Genomic DNA, 27673 nt, shown 5'->3' with positions numbered 1-27673 from the left:
TGTCGAGGGATCATTTTTCCTGACCTCTTCTTCCTCCTCCTCTTTGGCTTCTTCCTCCTTGCTCTGGAAGGGGTTCGCACTGACCACACCAGCTGACCCACCTGCACCGCCTGGGCCTGATGCTTATCATGGAGACATGAGCCATGCCGGGAGATGTTGTTTCCAAGCCGGCGCCATTTTGACTTTGGTCCACGAGTTACAAAATCTTAAAACAGAACAGTGCGGGAGAGGATTCGATTGTGTGGAGAGGGCCTGGGTGGAATGCCCCTTTAATCACTTTATGGTCATGTGTGTACATTAATTATCACTATTGTTTAATGTACTAGATGACCTGATGAAAGGGTCAGTTATATCATAAACCACACAGTCCTAAACAAATCACCATATTCCATCTACAGAAGCCAGGGCAGCGTCTTCAATATGGCTGATCTGCAGATTCATTGGTCCCTGTAGTGTAGAGGGTAGATTATTACTCATATTATGTAATGGTGGAGCTCATGTAGTGTGGCCTTAGAGCTGATGGTAATAGCAGACCTGTCCATGTCAGGAACTGTCGACAGCAGTATCACAGCTTCATAGAAAAATTTTCCAGACTGGAATAAATACAACACTTTCTGCAGAACATACAGCAGTTGATAAGTACTGGAAGATTAGATTTTTTAATAGATGTAAATTACAAATCTCTGGCACTTTCTGGCACCAGTTGATATGAAAGAATTTTTGCTTTGCTGGAGGACTCCTTTAAAAAAAATGTCTTTATTGGATTTATCCCAGAAGAAATTACTCTGTCTAAGGCCTCCTACGCTCAGTTATTGTACACAGACGGCCATATCCAGGAATAAGCTTCCTCTGAGGACCCTTTCTGACCAGCGTACAGTCTGCCTCACAGTATAGAGATGGCGGTCCTGCTTCAGGGACCATGTCACCAAGCGGAAACTACATTTCCCAGCAGCACACTGCATCAGCTCCTTCCTCCCACTCCTCTCCTGTATAAGTGCATCAGACAACTGTAGCGGTAACTCCCATCATCCCTACACCCGTCTGTCCCAGCTCCTGTGCTGTCTTCTAGGAAAGATCCTCCTACAGGTATATACAGTGCATGTGGTGACAGCTGTCAGTGAGCAGTCTGTACTCAGCTTTGCCAGTCCCTTTACTGCACTCCACTATCTACCACCATTGTATGTATCTGTGACCCAACACCTGTGCTGTGTATACAGTCAGAGGGTCTCCTCTATGTATATACAATGCAGGAGATACTGGGACATACTGAGTAATCATATACAGTATAAGACACTTACATGGGACACACTGGGCAAAATCTGGGGCACATATAAATATTATAGTAAATTATGATTTAGACTTATAAACACTAATGTATATATAATAGCATATATGTCAATAAAATACAAGTGCGTTTAAAGGAGAAGTCCGGCGGATTATAAAATCCTGCAGCCGGCAGGGGGGAAATTGATTACAAGTACTAACTAACCTCTCCCCGTGCCCGCGGTGAGTAGACAGTCCATGAGTCGGGTCGTGACCTGTCAATCTCCGGAGATCCCGGTAGGGGTCCCACGATCGGTTCAAACACTTACTGCAGGCACTGGGTAAGTTAGTACTTGTAATCAATTCTGCCCTGCCAGCCGCCAGATCTGATAATCCAACGGACTTCTTATTTAAAATGACAGTACTATATAAGGTCCAAAAATTGCATAGACACTAACACCACATATATAACCTATAATACCATGAAGTCGGGTCTCTGAAAAGATCATGATTAGAGATGAGCGAACCTGGAGCATGCTCGAGTCCATCCGAACCCCATCGTACGGCATTTGATTAGCGGTGGCTGCTGAAGTTGGATAAAGCCCTAAGGCTATGTGGAAATCATGGATATAGTCATTGGCGGTATCCATGTTTTCCAGACAACCTTAGAGCTTCATCCAAGTCCAGCAGCCCCCGCTAATCAAATACCGAACGTTCGGGTTCGGATGGACTCGAGCATGCTCCAGGTTCGCTCATCTCTAATCATGATCTTTGCAGCCGCAGAGTTGTGATGCGGGCACATCCGTGCGCGCCTGCATCAGATATCCCCACTGCACACTATTACCTAGGTTGTATCCATGTTTTCCAGGCGGTACTCGGGCTGTCTCCATCTTCCCCACGGAATGGAAAAGCATCAGGAATCAAATGACAAAGGTTCAAGAAGGTTCGAGTTTGAATGAACCTGAAAATTCCCGATGTTCGATCATCTCTAGTGACAATTACGCTTGCAGTTTGCTCATTCACACCAGTATTCTTGGAGGGTGACAAGCCACTTGGATCTTAAAACAGCAGTGTATTATCTGGTCCCTTACATACTACATTTCATTCGTTCATAAGAGGTCATTTTATTAGGTAGGATATATACAAAAATCATATGGTGTACTATAGGATAGTAGATACCAAACAGACTAGTCCTATTATTCCTTTTGATATGTGACCTTTTTCTGTTTGGTGTAAGTGTTATTCCCAGTCAGCAGAAAACAATGCAATAGAATGGAAGGTTTACACAGGATACACACCCTCCGCAATGTACAATGACACTATCTATACTAAACAGCAGAGGGGGTATAGCTCAGTGGTAGAGCATTCGACTGCAGATCGAGAGGTCCCTGGTTCAAATCCGGGTGCCCCCTTGTAAGTCCTGTTTTTCCTGTAAGTCCTGTAAAAAGTTATTTATAGTAATAACACTCATATCACCTGGGAGCATAGCCAGCTGGAGGAACTGCAGAGATCACATACTACCACTCATACAGAGAATCTGACGTGTGGTAGGCCCAAGTCATGTGACCATCATGATGGTAGAGGCCGGATTACAGAACTGAGACGGGATCTGTATTACATTATAGGGATGTCTTATTACATGGGGGTCTGTCTATGTATTATATTATAGGGGTTTGGGAGGGCATTATTACATTCTGGGGTCTATATAACATTATGGAGTCTGGGGTCTAAATTATATTATAGAGGTCTGACTGTGGTCATTTATAACGTTATGGGGGTCTGTCCCAGGTAAGTATTACATTTTGAGAGTCTGTACTGCATTTTGAAAGTCTGTATAACATTTTGAGGGTCTTTATAACATCATGGGGGTCTGGTTACATGATGGGGGTCTGTCTGTCTGTCTGTGGTTTGGCTACATAATAGGGTCTGTATTACATTATGGGAGTCTGTCTGGGGGTCTGTATTACATTATTGAGGTTTCTCTGAGGTCTGGTTACATAACGGGGTCTGTATTACATTATGGGGGTCTGTATTGGGTCTGGTTACATAACGGGGTCTGTATTACATTATGGGGGTCTGTCTGAGGTCTGGTTACATAACGGGGTCTGTATTACATTATGGGGGTCTGTCTGAGGTCTGGTTACATAATGTAACCTGTTTAATTATGGGTTTTTTTTGTTACTTACAGAATTATATTATATGAACTGTTGGCTACATTTTAGTTATCTTCATCGTTGGCGCTATCAATGATGTTATGTGTTCTGACTATTTGTGCCCAGCAGCAATCTACTCTAGAAATTTTATTATTCAGTCCTTGTGTAAGACATAGGGCTGGGCGATATGGGCAAAAAATAAAATCTTGATTTTTTGGGACAATTCTCGATTTAAATCTCGATTTTTAAATTTTTTTGCTAAATAAACAGAACATTTTCTCCCTGCAGCATCAGATACTATTTTAACCCCTTAAGGACAGAGCCTGAAATGGCCTTAAGGACAGAGAAAAATTTTATGAATATGACCAGTGTCACTTTATTCATTAATAACTTTGGGATGCTTTTACCTATCGAGCCGATTCTGAGATTGTTTTCTCATAACATATTGTACTTTACATTTCTGGTAAAATGGAGCCGATACTTATAACAAATCTTTATGAAAAACACCAAAATAACGTGAAAAATTGTGAAAAAATGCATTTTTCCAACTTTGAAACCTTTCTGCTTATACAGAAAATGGTTATACCACATAAATTATATATTAAATAGCATTAGCAACATGTCTACTTTATGTTGGTAGCTTTTATTAAACTATATTTCATTTTTTTTAGACAATAGAAAGCTTAAAGGGAACCTGTCACCCCCCGTGCCGGGGTGACAGGCTCCCGACCCCCCGTTAGAGACCCCTATACTTACCTCATCCCGCCGGGTCCCGCTTCTGGATTCGGTCGGGTCCCGGAGATCTCAGCCGCTGCAGCCCGGCGCGCGCGCTGACAGATGAGTCCAACGCTCATAGAGAATGACAGAGCGCTGGACTCTCCTGTCATTCTCTATGGGTGTTGGACTCATCTCTCAGCGCGCGCGCCGGGCTGCAGCGGCTGAGATCTCCGGGACCCGACCGAATCCAGAAGCGGGACCCGGCGGGATGAGGTAAGTATAGGGGTCTCTAACCGGGGGTCGGGAACCTGTCACCCCGGTACGGGGGGTGACAGGTTCCCTTTAAAACATTAGCAGCAATTTTCCAAATTTTCAGTAAAATTTCAAAATCAGATATTTTTAGGGACCTCTTCAGGTTTATAAGGCTGGGTTCACACTACGTAAGTTTCCGGCCGTAGCGCGTTCCGTGAATAAGCGGCCGGAAACTTACGTAGTTTGCGTACAATGTAAAGTATACGATCTACAGTTCACACTACGTACGAACTTACGCCCAGATTGTATACGGCGCCGTAAAAAATGAACCAGACCATTATTTCGGGACGGAAATGCCGTAATTTACGCCCGTAGCGTTACATGCGGTCCCGTACGTAGTGGTGATTTCTTCATTTTAAAAGCTTTTTGTGCCGATCCAAAAGGTTCTGTGGGGTGTCCGGGGCTAGGCGAAGATTTCCAAGGAAAAGACCGCTGTCAGATCGCTACGAAGAGCGCTCAGGAAGCGTAAGTACACTACGGGCGTAAGTTTGCGTTCCGTACGTATCCGGCCACAACTTGCGTAAAGTCTCGGCCGGAGTTTCATACGTATGCGGCCGGACATATACGTAGTGTGAACATAGCCTGAAAGTGTATTTGAGGGGACTGTATGTTAGAAAGCACCACAAAGAACCCCATTTCAGAAGCTGCACCCCCCAAACTCTGCAAAAGCACATCCAGAAAGTTTTTTTAACCCTTTAGGGGAGTCACAGAAATAAAAGCTAAGTGTGTAAGAAATTTGAAAATTTTTATTTTCTGTGCAGAGATTTTATTGTAATCCAATATCTTTCATAATGATAAACCTATTACCAGAGAATTGCACCCCAATATTGATTGCCCCGTTTCTGCAGTTTATAGAAATACCCTGTATGTGGCCCTATTGCGCTATTTGACGCAACCACAAGCCTCAGATATAAGGGAGCGCTTAGTGAATTTCAATGCCTCCGTTATATTTGGTCATTTCTGACTGTACCACTTCAGGTTGGCAGAGGCTCTGGGGTGCCAAAACCTAAAAAACACCCCTAAAGTGACACCATTTAGAAAACTACACCCCTCGAGGAATGTAACAAGGGGTGCGGTGAGGATCTGGACCCCACAGGTGCTTCACAGATTTTCAGAACAATGTGGTGTAAAAAAGGAAAAATTCAATTTTTTACACTAAAATGTTGTTCTAGCTTTCATTTTTCATTTTTACAAGGGGATAAAAGAAAAGAAAAACACCAAACATGTAGCACAGTTTCTCCCGAGTACAGAAATACCCTACATGTGGACATAAAGTGCCAAGCGGGCGCAGGACGAGCCTCCAAAGGGAAGGAGCGCCAATTGGCTTTTGGAAGCTGTATTTTACTGGAATGGATTTCAAGGGTCATGTCGCATTTACAGAGCCCTCGTGCTGCCAAAACACTGGAAATCCCCCACAAGTGACCCCATTCTGGAAACTACACCCCTCAAGCAATCTAACAAGGGGTGCAATGAGGATATGGACCCCACTGGTGATGGGCACAAACGTGGAACAATGTGACGTGAAAATTTTCATTTTTTCACTTTCACGGCACTAATGTGCCCGTCATCAAGGGGTCCATATCCTCATTGCACCCCTTGTTAGATTCCTTGAGGGGTGTAGTTTCCAGAATGGGGTCACTTGTGGGGGGTTTCCAGTGTTTTGGCAGCACAATGGCTCTGTAAATGCGACATGGCGTTCATCATCCATTCTGGCCACATCCAGCCTGCAAAATCCAAATGGCGCTCCTTCCCTTCGGAGGCTTGCCCTGCGCCCACATGGCGCTTTATGTCCACATGTGGGGTATTTACGGACTCGGGGGAAATTGCTCTACAAATTATGTGTGTTTTTTTCTCTTTTAACCTCTTGTGAAAATGAAAAATTTAAGGCTAAACCAACATTATAGTGTAAAAAATGTAATATTTTATTTTCACGCCATATTGTTCCACATTTGTGCCCGTCACCAGTGGGGTCCATATGCTTACTACACCCCTTGTTACATTCCCTGAGGGGTGTAGTTTCCATAATGGGGTCACTTGTGGGGGGTTCAACTGTCTTGGCAACACAGGGGCCTTTTGAATGCAACATGGCCCCTCGAACTCCATTCCAGCCAAATCCAGCCTCCAAAAGCCAAATGGCGCTCCTCCCTTTTGGAGGCTTACCCTGCACCCGCATGGTGCTTTATGTCCACATGTGGGGTATTTCCGTACTCAGGTGAAATTGCTCTACACATTTAGTGTTTTTTTTTTATCTTTTAACCCCTTGTGAAAATGAAAAAATCAAGACAAGATCAATAATTTAGTGTAAAAAGTAAACATTTTTTACACTATATGTTAGTCTAGCCTTGATTTTTTTCCTTTTCCACAAGGGGTTAAAAAAGAAAGTGAACACGAAACGTGTAGGGTAATTTCCCCTGAGTACGAAAATACCCCACATGTGGACATAATGTGCCATATGGGCACAAGGGCAAGCCACCAAAGGGACAGAGCGCCATTTAGAGGCTGGAATGGAGGATGGAGGCCATGTCGCAATTAAAAAGCTCCTGTGCTGCCAGAACAGTAGAAACCCCCCACAAGTGACCCCATTATGGAAACTACACCCCATAAGGAATCCAACAAGGGGGTACAGTGAGCATATGGACCCCACTGGTGATGGGCACATATGTGGAACATGTACCGTGAAAATAAAAAATATTTTTTTTTCATTTTCACGCCACAAATGTGCCCGTCACCAGGGGGCCATATCCCCACTGCCCCCCTTGTTAGATTCCTTATGGGGTGTAGTTTCCAGAATGGGGTCACTTGTGGGGGGTTTCTACTGTCCTGGCCGCACAGAGGCTTTGTAATTGCATCATGGCATCCTCTAATGGGAATGGCGGCCATACCTATTTAGCTGGGGAAAAGGGACAATTCTAATTTTTTGGGGGGGGTATTAGGCCAATTATTAGTTTATAAGGTTGAAAATGACAGGTGTCCATCAAATTCAACCTGTGTTGATCCAGAGGAAGGCAAAAAAAACCCCTCGTAAGGCAGAAAAATTCCTTCCTGACTCCATAATGGCGATCAGAATAATCCCTGAAACAACGTGACCCCTGAAATAGGAATAAGGGACAGAATTTAGAAAATGTAGATCTCCAATAACGTGTGGAGCGCCTTGAAGCGATGCTGTATGCAGAGGCCGGGGTGATCAGGACATGTGTCACACTGGAAAATGGTGTCCTTTCTGATCCCCCTGTTACCCCACACTCTGCACTTCTTCTGGGGTCTCCTGTTTTCCAGTGTGGGGGACGTCACCTGGAAAATGTTGCCCTGGTGCGATACGGGGTCCCTCATATCCAGAAGCGCTGGGGCCGCTCCATGGCTGCTAAATATGAAGGCTTTATTACTGCTTCTGATATTTTCGGATCGTGCCGCAAGCTACAGTAGCTCGGGCAGCGAGGGACCAGAAGAGGGGGTGCTGGTATAAAAGTTATCCCCGTACAGGTGGTAACCTTTATCCAGCAGTGGGAAGATCAGTTCCCAAACGATCTCCCCACTAACTCCGAGGATGGAGGGGCATCTGGGGGCAGGATTCGGGTGTCCCTTCCTTCATACACTGTAATGGTACCTGCACAATGCGGAATGGCGAAGGATAACCCTTTGTGCATTCCGCAGCTGGCACCCGCCGGCGGACTGATGCAGGCGTGCGTCTCCTCTCGTGTCACACTCCATTCTATGCACGGGCGGATTCCGCCCTCTGTCCAAAGAATGAACGTGTTCATTCTTTGGACGGACAATGGAATCCGCCCGTGCATAGAATGGAATCTATGACACGGGCGGAAACGCGCGCCTCCACCAGTCCGCCGGTAAGTGCCAGCTGCGGAATGCACAAAGGGTTATCCTTCGCCATTCCGCAGTGTGCTCGTACCCTGGATCTGTAAGTGCACCCTGAGGTACGCTCACAGAGTTTGTAGAATTTCACGCCATACCGTGATCTCTTATTGGGACGGTACTGGCGGAAAAGACGTGTCTGGGGGGCAGCGTACGCTACGCTACCCCCAGACACGTCACTGGATGATAAGGACGATGAGGATGAATGGAGGAACGAAGGATCCCCCCATTCATCCTCACTGGCTGTTTCGGTGTCTGAGGCAATAATAGCGTATGCCTCTGATGCCAAAAACACCCTGGGGGCCATCTTTATACGGGGATTGGTATATGGGGTATGTAAATGTGTAGTGGTGTAGTGTAAAACTTTATTCCATCTAGTGTGGTGTAATGTAGTGTTTTTTACGTGTTTTTTGACAGTAAGAAAAAATATCCCTACGCCAAGAAAGGAGCTGCTGATAAATGCCGCACTTATGTGCGGCACTTATCAGCAGACAGTGGCGGTAGGATATAGGGGGGAAAAAATGCCCCTACGCCAAAATGGAGGAGTTGCTGATCAGCGGCGCACTTATGTGCGATGCTGATCCGCATTCAGCGGCGTTAGGAAAAAAAAATAAAAAAATCTTTTTAACCCAAAGCAACTGATCAGTGAATGATATTCACTGATCAGCCGCTAGGGGGCAGTAGAGCGACACTGCCGGAGATTGCCGAGACCCGCCGAACCCGAGCGTTTCCGAAGATTTCCGACGCTGGACGACCGAACCCGGAAGTGAAGCGAAGAAGACGCGAGGACGGCCCGGACCGCAGATCTTCGCTCCGGACGCCCAGATCAGGTGAGTATGGTACACCTGCACCACACACACCTGTTCTGCACCCCTCAGCTACCTAGCTGAGGGGTGCAGAACTCGGCACAACTGTGTTTTTACAGTATGATCGCCGTGATGGGCTGGCCACTACTGGCCGGCCTATTACGGCGATCGTGGGGGTGGCATCGGCGCCATCTTTGGTGGGGACACTTATGGCGATTGGTGCTATCTCAGACAGCACCAATCGCCACTGCTTTCCGGGTCACCGGGTCACCGATGACCCGGAAAGCGGAATTTAGCTGCTATATGCTGATCTGTATTGATCAGCATATAGCAGGGATCGTCGGCACGGGAGGGGTTAATCACCCCCCCGTGCCGACGAGCAGAGATGGCCTGCTATACATTATAGCAGGCCATCTTCCCCGACCGCTGTGTGTGAACACACAGCGATTGGGGAAACATCGGGCGTAAGTATACGCCCGTTTGCGTTAAGGCCCACCCTGCGGGGGCGTATACTTACGCCCGATGTCGTTAAGGGGTTAATGATATTTCAGACAACAACTGTATTGCTTTCCAGTGTAACAGAGGCCCCATATAGTATAGGAAATCATGTTTGTGCCTCCATCTACGTAGGGTGTAGTAGTGGAGGTATAGTGGATAAGGGGTGTAGTAGTACAGGTATAGATGAGGGGTGACTGGGGAGGCTGAGGGGGAATGGGGTAAAACTAAAGGGGACTGGGGTGACACTGGGGGACACTGAAGGGGACTGGGGTGACACTGGGGCACACTGAAGGGGACTGGGGGGACACTCGGGGACACTGAAGGGGACTGGGGTGACACTGGGGGACACTGAAGGGCACTGGGGGGACACTGAAGGGGACTGGGGGGACACTGAAGGGGACTGCGGTGACACTGGGGGACACTGAAGGGGACTGGGGTGACACTGGAGGACACTGAATGGGACTGGGGTGACACTGGGGGACACTGAAGGGGACTGGGGGGACACTGAGGGGAGACTGGGGGGACTGTGAGGGGACACTGAGGGAACTGGAGGGACACTGAAGGGGACTGGGGTAAAACTGAGGGGGGACTGAGGTGACATTGGGGGGACACTGAGGGGACACTGGGGGGACACTGAGGGGACTGGGAGGAAGGGAGGGGTCTGTGGAAGTGGTGATCGCGTCGCTGCGGGTCACGGAGCTATACAGCGGGAACGGGGGTCTGCACTGAGCCCCCGATCCCGTTGTATAGCTCCAGGACATGCAGCGCCACGATCACCACCTACTGTAGTCCCTGCGGCCTCCTCCTTCACAGACCCGGGACCTCCACGTCTGGCCGGGAGGGGAGGGGGACGCTCAGTGGAGGGGGCGGGGGCAGGTCAGCGGCGGCACTGTCAGTGGCTGGAGGCCGCCAACACCACATCGCCCCTCTCCAGCCTGGCCACCCAGCATCTTCTCCCCGCTCACCCACACCACCCCTCTACGGCTCTCCCGCTGGCCCGCACCGCAACCCCCCTTCCTCTCAGCTCCTCTCTGGCACCGCAGCCCGAAATTATTTTTTGTGAAAATCGATCTTGCGATTTTCACAAAAAATCTAATCGCTTTCAACGTTCTGGATGATTAATCGAATTAATTTGATTAATCGCCCAGCCCTAGTAAGACATTAAACTGTGTTTTTATGACAACTTAAAAAGACTGTATATTTCTATGTTACTACATAAATATTTCATTTGCAGCTACTTTATAGATCTTGAAACAACTATGCATTATATGGTCCCTCACATGTAATGCTACACTCCCCTTGAAGTGACAAGGTTTATTGTTTTGAGAATACACAGGGGGTATTTGACTGCAGATCGAGAGGTCCCTGGTTCAAATCCGGGTACCCTCTTGTGAATCCTGTTTTATGAATTAGTTGTGGAATATGCTATAAAAATAGTACGGAGTCTCTGATATGCAAGGTCATGTGACCATTATGCCCTTTTTGAATGGTAGAGGCCACTGATTGCTTTAGTCTGCAGCCTGGAAATGGCAAGGATGACAGTCATAGGTCATGGACTGTATCCATCTTTTTCAATGGCCGAGACATCAGGTTCATTTACGCCCAACTTACTGTAAGTTCACTCATCTCTAGTCACAGAGTTTCTCCATTGTAGGTGTCAGCAGAAGGATTCTAACTGTTGCGCACTGCTCTGGGTGAGTATATGTCCTTAAACCCTCCCTTCACAGGGCTGGTGAGATTAGCTGACATCACATTCTCATGATGGATAAGAATACATCCTTTTAGAATGGCTTACAATATTTGATTGGTTGCATATATGAGAGCTGCTATTGGTGCTATATGTTTTTTTTTACTGCTACTATAGAAGTGATAGGACCTAGGACATAGGACTTAGATTGGAAACATCCAGAGGGGACAGTATTTTTTAACCCTACAACTATGGGTCCTCCATACTGATGTATATTGCAGATACACCAGTCACTAGCCTTAATCTAGTACAGTACCACTAGCCAGGAGACCTTTATTACACTTTTCTATTAATTATTTTGGGCTGAGCTTTTAATATCATCATTAATAAAGATAGAGAGTTAAAAAGTTCTTTTGGGTGGGTAACATATGGTGAGGCATGACCACCCTGGTAGTCTAATGGTGCTACTACATGGGCCGATGGCAACCTGATCAATACTGTAAACAAGCGCCGATCTGCTAGATCCGATTATAGCTCCGTGTAATAGGGCCCTAAGGCCGCATTCACACCTTCTGTGTTCTGCATGGAACACGATAGATAAAATAATCTAAAAGAGATGAAAGGCGCCATAGGGTGATACCATAAAACAGTAATGACAAGGGGAGCACAAATGGGTATGCTCACCTTTAAGTGTTGTACGGAGGGTGCAGCGCTATCAGTGAAGATAGACAGAGGGGCCGCAGCAGCCGGTCCACAAGTTCAGTCTAAGATCTTGAGGCACAGGATCCAAGACTTCAGATGGGTATATTCGTGTCACAGCCTCGGATGGGTTACTGTTATCTACAATAAATAACTGATACTTTTATCTACTGTTATCAAGAGCCGTTCAGCGCCGAAATAGGTCCTATTCACCTCATCCACGGTTAGGTCTAAGGCTCTGACACAGCAAATCTATAGCGTTTTAGCCATTTAAAATTTCACCTCTCCATGTCTAGTGCAGGAAAGGATTTCCACCATTAAGGCCGCATTCACACGTTCCGTGTTCTGCACGGAACATGGCCGTGGAATGTATGTAACGGACTTCTCCCCCGCGTGGGCAGCGTCTGTGATAAGATGCTGGGAGCGGGGGAACTATATTCATATGCACCGCTCTGTAATGAATCAGCCGTGCGGCGCTGTCATTACAGAGCGGTGCATATGCATACAGTTCCCCCGCTCCCAGCATCTAATTACAGATGCTGCCCGGGCGGGGGAGAAGTCCGTTACATGCATTCTACGTCCGTGTTCCATGTAGAACACGAAACATGTGAATGTGGCCTAAGAATGTGTATGAATAGTTACAATTACAACCTCCATCCAAATAGGTCTGACATGTTTTGATTGTCCTATTGTCCTGCTTAGCGTATTGGTCCATAAAAGTTTAGCTCAAGCAGATTTCTGGGATTTTTGCTGGGGAGTGGTCATTGTGCCCATGATCAGGCAGCAGGATCCCTCACCTCCCCACAGTTTAATTCCTCAGAGTGTCACATGGAGGGAGTTTGCTATGGATTTCATGCTGCGGATTTGCTACTCATTGCTTTCAATGGGTAGTAAATTCACTATTAAAAGGGTTATCCAGCGCTACAAAAACACGGCCACTTTTCCCCCTACTGTTGTCTCCAGATTGGGTTGGGTTTCAAATTTAGTTCCATTGAAGTAAATGGAGCTTAATTGCAAACCACACCTCGACTGGAGACAAGAGAGGGGGAAAAGTGGCCGTGTTTTTGTAGCGCTGGATAACCCCTTCAACTTGCAGGCGACCGCTCCATTGGTCACATAGTAAGTACATTTATTTATTATTTTTTATTACATTACGAGGCTTATGGCATTATGGGGCATTAGGGGGCTCGGGTTTGTATTACATTATGGAGGTCTGTAATATAATATATACAGTACGTACCACCAAAAGTAATGAGTATATTTCAGGAGTCTGTCTCATGTCTGTATTACATTTGGGGATCTGAGGGTGGTATGTCTCTTGGAGGCATATATACATTTTATATGGCAGCACTGAACAGGAGTACTCTCAAAGGGGGACATTTATCATGGAAAATGGCCAGATGTGAATAAATTCATTTGTAAATGGCCGTTTTGCAAATAAATATTCGCATCTGGCCATTTTCCGCCCAGTACACCATAGGGACGGGGTGGGGTTTTGAAGGGGGCGGAACGGGGGCACCTACTCAGAGTCCGCTCAATTTATAATTTTTTTGGCGAGAAAATAGTCAGGAAACCTACTCCAGCTCTGAGCTGACATAGGTTTCCTGGCGCGCACACTGATGCGCACGGGATGTATGTACAGGCAGTGCCCCTATACATAAATCTCTGTACTGTCGGAGCTTCGAGGACATTTTTTAGTCCGGCGCAGAAAACACTGGACTTAATAAATGTCCCCCATAGGGTATATTTACAGGGCAGTGTGCTGAGGATTTTCCACATTCATACACAAAAAATCTGTAACTTACACAGAATCAGCTCCCAGATTTGTAGTAGTAAATCAGCAAAACATGAACACCAAAAAAAACACCATGTGAGGACACAATCTTCAGCAAGTGGAGTTCCCTTCTGTAATTCACCACCACATGTACAAGCCATGGCAGCTGGCTCATCAGAGAAGAACACCCCACTAATATATTCTCTTCTGTTTTTGTTTTTCAGATACCCGTATCCATACAATTACATCAGAGTTTTTTTTAATTGTCAAGGAGGGGAATGGGGGAATTATTATAATAAAATTATTTTACAGTTCTTTTCTTTTACTACTTTAGTAGTGAAGCTGTTTAATAGAGGGCATTCAGGGCTTAGTATTACCTCCTCCCCCATTATATTCTGGCCTACACGTACCTTCCCTGCACCCCTGTGCCCAGTGGGTACTAAAGTAATAAGGAGGGGGTTGGTGCTAGGTGTTTTATATGCTAGCACTAAGCCCCAGATTAATATATGTTTATAGTTAAAGAAAAGGGATCACAGCTGAGGCAGCTAACTACTACCCTACACCCAAAGCATATTAAATGAGTGTCCAGGAGAAAATCGTGGGTGCTTAGAAATTGTGTCAGAAACATATAAAGGTTTGTAAACGACTTCTGTTTAAAAAAGCCCAAGCCTTCAAGTACTTGTCAGCTACTGTATGTCCTGCAGGAAGGGGTGTATTCTTTCCAGTCTGACACAGTGTTCTCTGCTGCCACCTCTGTCCATGTCATGAACTGTCCAGAGTAGAAGAGCTTTTCTATGGGAACTGTCCAGAGCAGTTGCAAATCCCCATAGAAAACATCTTCTACTCTGGACAGTTCCTGTCTCAGACAGAGATGGCAGCAGAGAGCACTGTGTCAGACTGAAAAGTATACACCACTTCCTGCAGGACATACAGCAGCTGATAAGTACTGAAAGGCTTGAGTTTTTTTTTTTTTTATAGAAATGATTAGCAAATGATTTTTGTCTCTGGAGTACCCTTTTAAAAAATATGCTAAAAAAATAAACAAATAATATTAAATAGCTATCACACCTCCAGGCTGTAAATGAAATATTTAAGTGGTAATATAGAAATATACAATCTAGGTTGTCATACAAACAAATTTCAATGTCTTACACTATGACAGAAAAATTACAACGCTATTTCACAATGGATTGCTGCAGGGCATCTACAAATAGTCAGAACAAATAGTATATATGATAGCACCAATTATATAAATAACCAGAAAGTAGCCAAAAGGTCACATGACGAGTCTCCATTACTGCTTAGTTGGGTTCTGTTCTGTCTGCATGCAATTACAATACGTCCTACCAGCACCTCCGTTATGACCTAGGTATAGTTACAATCTCACCATACAGTTGATTCCACTGTTTCTGCAGCTCAGTGGTTGTGCTACACAGTTTATGTCTAAGACGCTGTCTGTGTTCTCCCTGCTTGTGCGCTTACACTTCTTATGGTGAAATTAAAAGGGAACCAATCATAACACTACACACATGTGGGACTTAAATGGAACCAATCAGGCCAATTGGGCTTATTTGGTTCCCTGGAGCACAGTCTAAAGCTCCTGTGCAGCTCGTGGCATGTACCGGCGGCAGCTGAAGCTTCATACCAGAGAAAATGAAGTTTTAATCCGCTAGTGCGCGGCAGGCAGAGGACGGCAGGTGGTCATTTGGGCGGCTTCCCGTCCGTGTGTAGTCACCGCTCTCTACCTGCCAGTGCTCTATGCCTGACGCAGCAGATTGAAACTTTATTTTCTCCAGTATTAAGCTTCTGCTGCAGCCGGGTATGTGCCGCGAGCTGCACAGGAGCTTTATACTGTGCTCCAGGGAACCAAATCAGCCCGACTGAGTTGATTGATTCCCTTAAAGTCCCACATGTGTGTAGTGTTATGTAGAGATGACATAGGAGTAATGATATAAGGGAGACTTCCTTTGAAATATGAAAAAACTGAAAATAAAGAGGGAAGGATGGGAGAAAAGTAGAGAAAGTAATTAAATCAGACAACTGCCATACCCAAACCTTCCTCTGGGTATTTTGAGTGCACAATACTGTCAGAGGGGTACAGAGACCGAAATTTTTTATTTATTTTTTTTTTAACATATTTCGCAATATAACGTCATTAAAAATATATGTATCTTTTTTTATTACATCTGCGCTTCCATTGAATGGCAGTAGTGAGGGGTGACATGGGCCCATTTGCTGCACCAGTGTTTGTGCTGGGAACTGCAGGTCTGTCTAAGCCCTGCAATTGCCAATCCTGTTCTCTGCTGAAGTGCTTCTGCACAACGTTATACAGAGCAGGGTCTTATGTCCCCTGTGTACTGTATATTCTTATATACAGTATCCGGGGGGACATGACTGCGATGTGCGGCCACCTTTGTTCAGCGGGTGGTGATTGGTATCACCATTTGCACTGTTAGTGGTTCTAGCACAGTGAGCAGTAATAGCAATCACCACTCACCTTGATGGCCAGTCTTCCCCCCTGATACTGTATATATGAATATACAGTACAGAGTGGGAACGGGACCCTGCCTGGCATTGCGTTGTGCGGCGGCGCTTGAGCAGAGCAGGGAATCATAGAACTGCAGGGCTTAGACTGTCTATTAATAATCAAAACAGTCCCAGAGACTTCAGGACATTAGTCTTTTTCCTTCCATAATCTTCTATGGTTCTATATAAGTGGGCTAAGAGTCTGTGTTAGGTGCAGGAGCCAAGTGTCATGATGGGGCCTGAATAAAGTTGGGGTCCACAGTAATGCAGATCAGCTCTTAGGACTCACAGAAGAGGGCACCTACACATGGAGTACAGCATTTACCCATCTACATCCCACAGCCAATGGTTACTGTGGCATCTAGATAGCTAAAACCATGTGCCAGTTACTTCCAGTGTCCAAACAGCCACAGAGTACAAACTATATATAATGTCATCCATGGGGCCATACTACAATGCAAAAAGTATTACAGCATACCGAACAGAAAAATACATATTAAATTCCTTTAAGTTAAAAAAAAAAAAAACAACAACAACATATCTATCATTATATCATGAATGTCTGAATACCTAAAATATAAGTGTACTGTCCATAAAACTGCTGTTTCTTTAGACTGATCCAAACTGCAACAAAGACTTACAGCTAATGGAATTTGGGAAATACAAAACCATGATAGTATAGACACTATGGGGGAGATCTCCTTCTCCTTGTTGCCCATAGCAACCAATCATATCCCAGATTTCATTATATCAGAGCTGTGATTGGTTACTATGGCCAATAAAGAGACTCTGAATATAAGACAGCTGATAAATCTCCCCCAATGGTTTTCTATCACCCATACATACAGAGTAGAGTCAGTCCTGGTAAGATCTGTTACACCAATCAGGTTGTATTTTGTCTCTCAAGAGAAATCAACAGTATTTTAAAAGTCTTGAACCAAAGTGAAGCCGCCATTATACTGACTGCAATACATATAACTATAGCCCATAGAGTTGAATGGTGTCAGATACTGATCACATGACCAATGCCATGCATGCGGCCAGGGCAGGTGTGATGTCACCTGGGATACTGTTGCTAAGGAACGACAGAGAGAGATGTCTGCTGGACCGAGCCACAGCACAAACATGGAGGACGAGGAGATTGTTGTGAGGAGGAAGAGGAAGAAGACAGGAGGACGCATCTTGGACTCATCGGACGATGAGAAGACTTTGTTGAAGAGCCAAGGGAGGAAGAGGAGACGGGAAACCTTGGCCTCTGAGAAGAAACCAAGATGCACTCTGGACTCATCGGACGATGAGATGAAGACTTCAGTGAAGGGCCGAAGGAGGAAGAAGAGCTCTGAGAAGTCCAACGATGGAGAGGCCAAACAGATGAAGAAAGAAGTCATGGCTGGCAAGAGGAAGGCCAAGAAGAGACACATTGTGGATTCTGCAGTGGAAAAGAAGAAGCCACCAATCAACATCCACATGGAAGAAGATATGGCGGGGAGGAGGAGAGCCAAGAAGAGGAACATCCTGGATTCTGCAGTGAAAGAGAAGAAGCCACCAATCAAGATCTGGAAAAAAGAAGAAGAAAAGAAAGAAGACCAGGCAGCCTCAGGTACACCCCTATATGTACACTTATATATTTCTATGCATGGGACATATGGACTTTATCACGTATTCAGCACATTGAGTAACTCAAGTATAATGGGGGGGGGGGGGTACTATGCTGAATGCTCCTGATTTTTTTTCTGGTTTATAATGTACCATTGAATCCCAAAAATATCACAGCAAGTGTTACAGTAAAATAAACCAACAATAGGAGGGTATAAGGAAAAGGAAGGGTCTAGTATATCTAGTAATGTTCCCCAAATGTATTATATAGGGTGAGACACTGTGATTACTGTACTTTATCTTCTCTCTGCTTGTCTGATTTTAGGATTTTACCTGCACTAATAAACATGCCCCCAAAAGAGAAAAATGTTACATTGTATAATGCAAAATACCCAAAAGTATTTCCCATTGTTATTATGTGATGTATATATAGTACATGTGCTCCTAATGTTGGCAAATAAACCACTGAATGTTTGTCTCCCCACAGTTTAATAAATCACTGGAGTAGGTGAATGTCCATTTTAAATTGTCTTGCATTCAGAGTGTGTCTGGTAGCAAACATCACAAACATGACAAACATCGTGGTAATATGTCTTCATTCACATTCTACGGTATTAAAACGGTGCAAGCCACCATGAGAGGCGGCAACAAACAACAGCTCTTACTGCATAAAGAAGCGGAGTATATCTTTAAGTTAAATACTCGCTACCCGAATGGTTTAAATTTTAAAAATGATTTATTATACCATACTACACATACTAATACTATTATACATTTATGACTCTTTTCTCTTTTTTATCCATTGTGTTTCCCACATGGCTATATCTACATTCTCATATTTATATCATATTTACATCATACGTTATGCATTTATATTGTTTCTAATTTTTACATGATTAATTTTTGTGTGTACGTATATATATATTTATCTAATGTTCATTTCTATTTATGCTCATTACAAATTTCATTTATCTTCATTTCTTTTTCTTGCTTATATCTTGAATTATCATTCTTTTTTTCTTTTTTGGTCCGCTTCCTTTGTGTGAACTTGCTCTATATTGTTGCATTCTTTCAGTAACTAATTATGTTGGGTTGCATTTTCCACCTGTGCAGTAGGCTCTTTGGGCCTCCACTTGATAGGCTGCTTTTTGTTCTTAACCATGTGTTGTATCAGGTGTTCATTATACCAGGACTAAGCGCGCATGTGCGCAAAACGCGTCGGTGTTACCTTGCAGCATGTTTTAATTATGGATATGAAATAAAGCTTATAGATTTTAATTGCTACTGGAGTGCTGGAACCCCTACTTTTCTTCACTATGTCTGGTAGCACTGGCCTCACTGCTCACACACTCTGAGTGCAAGACAGCACAGAGTGTATTACGGCGCCTTGCCACTGCAGTAGCCATTTAGCCTACTTCTAACCCATTCCCAATTGGCCCTTACTTCCCTGAAGATTCCAGCAACCTGGAGGAAACACATCGGTCAGTAAAGGACCTGCATTATTACTAAGGGCTTCATAGGGTCGGTACCAAGGGGTAGAACAGGGTAGGGGTCGCCCCGCTCCACCCTAAGCAAGCAGGGGTAGAATATACACTATACTCGGATAGGGCATAACAGGGTGAGGTGGTCCCTACTCCGGTAACGCTTTCCTACCCTGATGAAATTTCACCGGTGTTGACAACTCACTTGTGATATTGACTCAATTGTGATCATGTCCAGTTTTAGACAAAATGTGGCCCTGGGCAAAGTTGAAGGTGGGGCCCCAAATGCTAAAACATTGTAGCAGCAATTTAAGGTCCCCATACACTTTACTTTTTTTGTCAGCGGTTGGCGCACTGCTCGAGGTGGGGGGGATCTTCTGTGACCTTAAATAAGACCCCTCTGTGCCCAATATAGTGGGTAGGTCCCTCTGTGCCTCCATAGTACATATAGTCGGTATCCCTCTGTAGGTAATTCTCCTGGTAGTTACCTCCACCACCCAGTATGTAGTATTAACCAATATAGGAGGCATCTCACTGTAGGTTATACACCTGTTAGATAGCCCCCCCCCCCCCAGTACATAGCATCTCCCCTGATAGTTACCTCCCCAGCACATAGCATCTCCACTGATAGTTACCCCCCAGCACATAGCATCTCCACTGATAGTTACCCCCCAGCACATAGCATCTCCACTGATAGTTACCTTCCCAGCAGATGGAATCTCCCCTGATAGTTACCTCCCCAGCACATAGCTTCTCCACTGATAGTTACCCCCCCTCCCCCAGTACATAGCATCTCCCCTGATAGTTACCTTCCCAGCAGATAGCTTCTCCACTGATAGTTACCCCCCCCCCCCAGCACATAGCATCTCCACTGATAGTTACCCCCCAGCACATAGCATCTCCCGGGATAGTTACCCCCTAGCACATAGCATCTCCACTGATAATTAACCCCTCCCCAACACATAGCATCTCCACTGATAGTTACCCCCCAGCACATAGCATCTCCCCTGATAGTTACCCCCCAGCACATAGCATCTCCCCTGATAGTTACCCCCCAGCACATAGCATCTCCACTGATAGTTACCCCCCAGCACATAGCATCTCCCGGGATAGTTACCCCCTAGCACATAGCATCTCCACTGATAGTTACCCCCCAGCACATAGCATCTCCTAGGGCTGAAGCGATATGGGAAAAAAATAAAATCTCGTTTTCCCTTTTTCAATTAAGGGGTGTAGTAACACTAGAAGCATAGAAGATGAGGGGTGTAGTAGTAGATAAGAGGAGTAGCAGTTTTGGTAGTAGTAGTATCAGGAGTGGGGGTAATAGTAGCAATGGTAGTGAGAGCAGTATTGGGGGTAGTAGTTGAGCAGTATTGGGGATAGTAGTAGAGCAGTATCAAGGTAGTAGTAGAGCAGTATTAGGAGTAGTATTGGGGGTAGTAGTAGAGCAGTATTAGGAGTAGTATTGGGATAGTAGTAGAGCAGTATTGGGGGTAGTAGTAGAGCAGTATTAGGAGTAGTATTGGGGATAGTAGTAGAGCAGTATTAGGAGTAGTATTGGGGGTAGTAGTAGGGCAGTATTAGGAGTAGTATTGGGGGTAGTAGTAGGGCAGTATTAGGAGTAGTATTGGGGGTAGTAGTAGGGCAGTATTAGGAGTAGTATTGGGGGTAGTAGTTGGGCAGTATTAGGAGTTGTATTGGGGGTAGTAGTAAAGCAGTATAGGATTAGTAGTAGAGCAGTATTAGGAGTAGTATTGGGATAGTAGTAGAGCAGTATTGGGGATAGTAGTAGAGCAGTATTAGGAGTAGTATTGGGGGTAGTTGTAGAGCAGTATTAGGAGTAGTATTGGGGGTAGTAGTAGGGCAGTATTAGGAGTAGTATTGGGGGTAGTAGTAGGGCAGTATTAGGAGTAGTATTGGGGGTAGTAGTAGGGCAGTATTAGGAGTAGTATTGGGGGTAGTAGTTGGGCAGTATTAGGAGTTGTATTGGGGGTAGTAGTAAAGCAGTATAGGATTAGTAGTAGAGCAGTATTAGGAGTAGTATTGGGATAGTAGTAGAGCAGTATTGGGGGTAGTAGTAGGGGTAGTAGTAGAGCAGTATTAGGAGTAGTATTGGGGGTAGTAGTAGGGCAGTATTGGGGGTAGTACTAGGGCAGTATTAGGAGTAGTATTGGGGGTAGTAGTTGGGCAGTATTAGGAGTTGTATTGGGGGTAGTAGTAAAGCAGTATAGGATTAGTAGTAGAGCAGTATTAGGAGTAGTATTGGGATAGTAGTAGAGCAGTATTGGGGATAGTAGTAGAGCAGTATTAGGAGTAGTATTGGGGGTAGTAGTAGAGCAGTATTAGGAGTAGTATTGGGGGTAGTAGTAGGGCAGTATTAGGAGTAGTATTGGGGGTAGTAGTAGGGCAGTATTAGGAGTAGTATTGGGGGTAGTAGTAGGGCAGTATTAGGAGTAGTATTGGGGGTAGTAGTTGGGCAGTATTAGGAGTTGTATTGGGGGTAGTAGTAAAGCAGTATAGGATTAGTAGTAGAGCAGTATTAGGAGTAGTATTGGGATAGTAGTAGAGCAGTATTGGGGGTAGTAGTAGGGGTAGTAGTAGAGCAGTATTAGGAGTAGTATTGGGGGTAGTAGTAGGGCAGTATTGGGGGTAGTACTAGGGCAGTATTAGGAGTAGTATTGGGGGTAGTAGTAGGGCAGTATTAGGAGTAGTATTGGGGGTAGTAGTAGGGCAGTATTAGGAATAGTATTGGGGGTAGCAGTAGGGCAGTATTAGGAGTAGTATTGGGGGTAGTAGTAGGGCAGTATTAGGAATAGTATTGGGGGTAGTTGTAGGGCAGTATTAGGAGTAGTATTGGGGGTAGTAGTAGAGCAGTATTAGGAGTAGTAGTAGAGCAGGGGAGAGATATGGGGGTACTGTATCATACAGAATCCCCTCCGCATATACTGTTCACTAGGCCCTGAATGGGGGAGGGGATCCTGTGTGATTCAGCACCCACCTCCATCATGTACTGTGTACTGCTCAGGGGCTGGTGCCCATAGATACAGAGGGAGGAGGGGAGGACTGCATCACACAAGATCCCCTGCCCCCTTCTTGTATACTGTTCATGGGGAGGGGGTTACTGTTTTATAATGACCCCGGAGACTCCGCCCACCCGCAGCCGTAAGCACCGCCCCTTGGTCGCAAGTCCTGCCCTCAGCCTCCACAACCCTCTAAACCCCCCAACCCCCCCACCTCCTTTTCTTTACCTGGGCTTGCCGTTCCTCCTCTAGGGCACAGTCAGCCCTGCAGTAGGGGTGGTCCCTCTTCTCCCTCTTCTTCTGCGGTCCTCACAGCTCAGCTCCTTGGTTGGTTAGTAGAGCAGGGGAGCTGTTTGTGCTGCTCAGCTTCCTTCTCCACTAATAAAGGAAGGAGCTAGGGGTCCCAGAGGGATGGGGGCCCTGGGCAAGTGCCCAGCTTGCCCCCCCCTAACGCGGGCCCTGATTGTGATATAGTAACACAGTAGTTGTCAATACCAAAAACAGCTGGTAGCACCAATACACCTATAGGCGGCTACATAAGGTCAATGTTTGTATGTTGGTCTTTATTGTGGGGGTCAAAACCTTTTTATAGTGTTTATTAAAAGTTAGGGTTTAAATGTACATACACCTATTCCTGTGATTTAATCTTGGATTGTATGGTGTAATAGACATAGTTTCATAACTGAATCTGTGCACTGTGTTGCTTTCCCCCTTGCTTTTTTACTAAACTAAATCCACAGGGCCTGTCCCTTCCCCTGCAGTCCCTGTACACGGCCTCCCTCTTCAGCAGCTCCCAGGCCGGGAACAGGCATAGCTATCTTCCTGCCTGTCAGCTGGGGCCCCTCCACACAGTAAGTAAACCACCCAATGACAGGCAGGAAGATGCAGAGAGCAGCAGAAGGACCCCCTCCTCTCTCCTGACACCCCCTTCCCCTGCAGTGACCCCCTCCTGTATACAGCTCCGCAGTCGGAGAGGAGGGAGAGGGGCTGCAGGCTGCACGGTCCAGGCTGGAAGCAGAGAAAGTGGAAACTTCACAAGAGAACACCCCTGGAGTTTCCTGTCACGCATGAAAAGTAAGTGTGCGAATATCTGTGTAACATCAGTGTGGTGTGCATCCATGTCATCATTTGTCATTATTTGTGTGTTAGTACTATAGATGTATATATATATATATATATATATATATATATATATATATATATATATACATGTATAATCAACATGTGTTTGTATCTGTGTAATTTTTGTGTGTGTTTGTGTATTGGGGCATCTATTATGTATTTATGTCATGTGATTGGTATGTTAGCATATGTATATATATATATATATATATATATATATATATACAGTATGTAATGTATACTGTGTGTGCATATTTGTGGGTATTATTGGTAACGGTGGTATTAGTATATATTGGATTTGTGTTGTAACAGTATGATGGTGGTAGCTATCTCTTGGTGGGGGTCTCAGCAGTGAGGTCCCAAATGATCTAAACTTTTGTCATATCTGTGTGCCATTAAGTAATAAGCGATCCAACAGCATCCAGTAGAGAAGATATGGGGAGGTTTATTACAGCATCATACACAGTGCCAATGTGTCGACCCTATCGTCTATTGCCTATTTTTAAGCATGTTAAGCCTGGCTTGAAAAAGACCCAATAGGGTAGAAACATCGCCACTGTGTATGATGCTTGAATAAACCTCACCATAACTTCTCCACTGGATGCTGTCGGATTGCTTCTTACTTGATGTCATGTGGTCTCCATTCGGCATTGGAGACCCTCTGGCGTGCGGCCCACCTCTATTTCAGAGAAGGCATTTCTTTAGACTTTTGTGACTGATGCTGTTGGATGCTTTATGGTATGTAAATAGCCAAAGATGCACCAGCACCCTGGACAGCGGCTCACATTGGTTCCTACCAGCACCCACACCCACCAACTTCCTGCCCTGCCAGCCTGTCCTGGTCGCAGACAGCATTGCACCTCCAGCCACAAGGCCCCTACCCCATACACATAGTCCCCTGCCCGCTGCTGAAGAGCTACTGGCGTCCTCGCTACCTGCTATGTCGTTTATGGACTTTTAAAGATTTTTCTCCAATAAAGATGTAAATTTTTAAATGGTGAGTGCCCTTATACTTCTACTACTCTATTTATGAAGATAATTTATACACCTATCCTATAAGTGAGCACCACCTCTCTAAGCGCTAGTCTGTTGCAATCCATATCATCACCACATGTATTGGATACAGTAGTGCCCATTACTTTTTCTACAGACGTTGCATTGACCCAATCAGTGTTACATCCATTCTGTGGCTGGAAGTTCAGATATCCATGGATACAACCATTCCGAGTTGGTACTGTGTACAAGCCCAAATGGATCAGAATAGGGATTACACACAGTAGAGCTCCTAGTCCGATAAATAGCTTTAGAAGGTGATGTGTATTGTGTGTGAGATGCTGGGGGCAAAAGGAACATTAGGTTCGTCTAACCTGCTGATAGTTTCCTTTAAACAAACAGCAAAAATTACCTGTGTGCTAATCTCTGATATCTATTTTTCCCCCTTGTAGGAGGACCCAGCAGTGTCCAACCAACTGGCAATGACAGCACCATCTCTAACACCATCCTACAGAGATTACGATTCCATCATGTGCTCGGCGAGGGAAACTACGGAATGGTCATGTTGGCACAAGACACCGTCACCAGCCAACAGTTCGCTGTCAAGATCATCAAGAAGCGAGTCCTGCTAGACGACATCGAGGAGGCGGATGTGATGGTGGAGCGCCGAGTCTTACAGCTGGCATCTGGGAGCCCCTTCCTAGTCCACGCAGACTTTGCATTCCAGACCAAGTTGTTTGTTCTATTTGGGCTGGAATACATGAGCTGCGGGGACTTTGACCAACTTTTGCGTTCGGAGGGGCCGCTGAAGATCTCCAGTGCAAGATTCTACGCCGCTGAGCTCGTGTGTGGCATCCAATATCTCCACTCAAGAGGCGTCATCCACCGAGACCTCAAGCCCGAGAACATCCTGGTGGCTGAAACAGGGCACATCAAGATCACAGATTTCGGTCTCGCTCTGGAAAACATCTTCGCAGACCAAAAAGCCACCCAATACGCTGGGACCGCAGGCTACATGGCTCCCGAGGTGAGAGATCTTCCTATTGTCCACTAATTTGCTTCTATTACAGGGTATAGCAGGTGATGGTATACTGCTAGAATATGCCATCTCTGGGGGTCTGACCTCTGGCTTCACAAAAATTGGAAGACTGCCGGGGGCGCTGATGTAGTATTTGTCTCTTTTTTCCTACATAGCCATGTGACTAAGAACATCTCTATGCAAGACAAAACTCCAAAGGGGGGGTAATGCCACACTAATGTGAATAGTGTCGCTTTAGAATGCCTATAACTGAGGGTTACTGTGCAGGAGGAAAACATTCAGGGGCATTCAGTGCTGCACCAACGCTGCATCTCCCTGTTACAGTTTATGCGGCTCCCAGAGATCAGTCCCCCACCATTCTTAAAGTCATGGCACATCCTGGCGACATCCCACTTCAATAAACTCAAGATAATATCTGTTGTTTTCTTTATTGCAGATGCTGGCAAGGAAAGGATATGGCGCCGGAGCAGACTGGTATTCATTTGGTGTCATCATGAAGAAAATGATTACCGGAGGGCGTGACTACCATCCAACCCCCATCGATGACACCAGCTCCGGCGCCGAAGACTTCATCACACAGGTCAGTGTCTATCTGATCGGATCAGGAATGAATGGTTCAGACCATGCACGTACATCAAGCACTCCATTCATTCTTTATGGGGATAAGGAATATTACACTTAATGTGTCATTATGCAGAAGCCCATAGACAATGAATAGAGTGCTGGCTGCACATGCATGACCCCTTTTAACCCTCTCTGTAGACAAATTATGTCAAATGAGAAAATTCTGAAGACTTTACAATTCATCAGAATTAAGGCTCAATCATCTCTATGCCATCCAGTAGACAATAGGATAGGCTGCCATTCACAAAGATAAGTGCTCTCTCTTATCTACACAGCCTCAAGAGTTATGGTCACTAAATAATATGTACATTTCTCATTTCAGCTCCTCCAGCAAGATCCTGCACAGCGCTTGGGAGCCAACCGAAACACCAGAGAACATCAATTTTTCCAGCCTATTGATTGGGTCAAGGTGGAAGCCCTCGAGATGACCCCACCACGCATCCCATCGAAACCATCTAAGCCTCAGCAGAAGACCGAAAAGTTCCATCTGAAGACCATGGAGGTAAAAGAGGCCAGAACGTGTCGTCTGACATCGGAGGAACAGGCCGTATTCCGGGGGTTTTCGTTTGTCACCTCGAAGACCTTTGGCCAGCTCTAAAGTCATCAGAGTGAGCTTAACCCCTGAGCACCTGGCAGAAGAGGATCCACAGACCGAAGACCATGAAGAGTGGACCCCCAATGACCATCAGTCATCAAGGACACCAACAAGACGCCTGCAGGAAGGAAGCGGACACATGTGGAGAAGAACAACATGGATGGACCCCTACACTGCACAACAAGCCAGTAGGTAAGCCACACTGGTAAGGTAAGTGGAAGCGCCAGGCCATCTGCGCTGTATAACTTAAGGCATGTGTGAGATTTTTTTCACCGGTGACAGGATTTCCTCACATCCATGACCGCACCAGCTCCTAGTGCGGTGTTGGATATGAGAGAAAAAGAAAAGATTAAGATTTTTTTAGCACATGTCTATAATAATTCCATCCTCATGGTACTATATACAGATTTATACTCTGTGTATAGTATAATATTATATACCGGTGATTGGATTTCCCTGGGTCAATGACAATGCTGTCATAGGTCTGGGGAAAGAGGTGAGAGATGGCCGGCTATTAAGGGGTGGAGGAGGCCGGATTTTTTTTTTTTTTTTTAATTCTAAATAAGACTTAAAAAAAAAAAAAGCGTATGCCAAGTGTCATCAGGTTTTAGAATATCTTCAGTATCCACCACAGTCACTTACAGGAATCAAGAAGGAAGGGGACACCATGTCAAGAAGAAGAACAGGGAAGCATTAAGGTCATAGGCTTGCACTACACTACAGCTAAGTGGAGGCATCAACTAATGGGTTTACTGCAAAATGATTATTCTTATTTGTATGTAACTGTATGCTACTGAGAACCAATCCCTGAGCTGGGTACCTCACACTTTTCCATCCTCTGTCTCCTAACCTATCAGCAGCTATAGTTTAGCACCTTCTAGAGGATTTCTACCAAATCCTA

The 27673-nt window shown here is 45.3% G+C and overlaps 1 protein-coding gene and 1 non-coding gene across 2 annotated transcripts; both read left to right on the top strand.

Annotated features, from left to right (window-relative positions):
• Positions 1–2603: 2603 nt before the first annotated feature.
• On the top strand, positions 2604–2675 carry TRNAC-GCA (transfer RNA cysteine (anticodon GCA)). Its single transcript has one exon. It is a non-coding gene; the product is annotated as a tRNA-Cys (tRNA).
• Positions 2676–24946: 22271 nt separating this feature from the next.
• Positions 24947–26995, top strand: LOC138772650 (protein kinase C delta type-like). The gene is made up of 3 exons (XM_069953186.1): positions 24947–25541; positions 25990–26133; positions 26500–26995. The coding sequence occupies exons 1-3, from the start codon at positions 25071–25073 to the stop codon at positions 26773–26775; spliced, it is 891 nt and encodes a 296-aa protein (XP_069809287.1). The 5' UTR covers positions 24947–25070; the 3' UTR covers positions 26776–26995.
• The last annotated feature ends 678 nt before the right edge of the window (positions 26996–27673 follow it).

The sequence above is a fragment of the Dendropsophus ebraccatus genome, chromosome 14 (genome assembly GCF_027789765.1).
Source record: "Dendropsophus ebraccatus isolate aDenEbr1 chromosome 14, aDenEbr1.pat, whole genome shotgun sequence".
Classification (NCBI taxonomy): Eukaryota; Metazoa; Chordata; class Amphibia; order Anura; family Hylidae; genus Dendropsophus; species Dendropsophus ebraccatus.
This window is presented reverse-complemented; position numbering and strand designations above follow the sequence as displayed.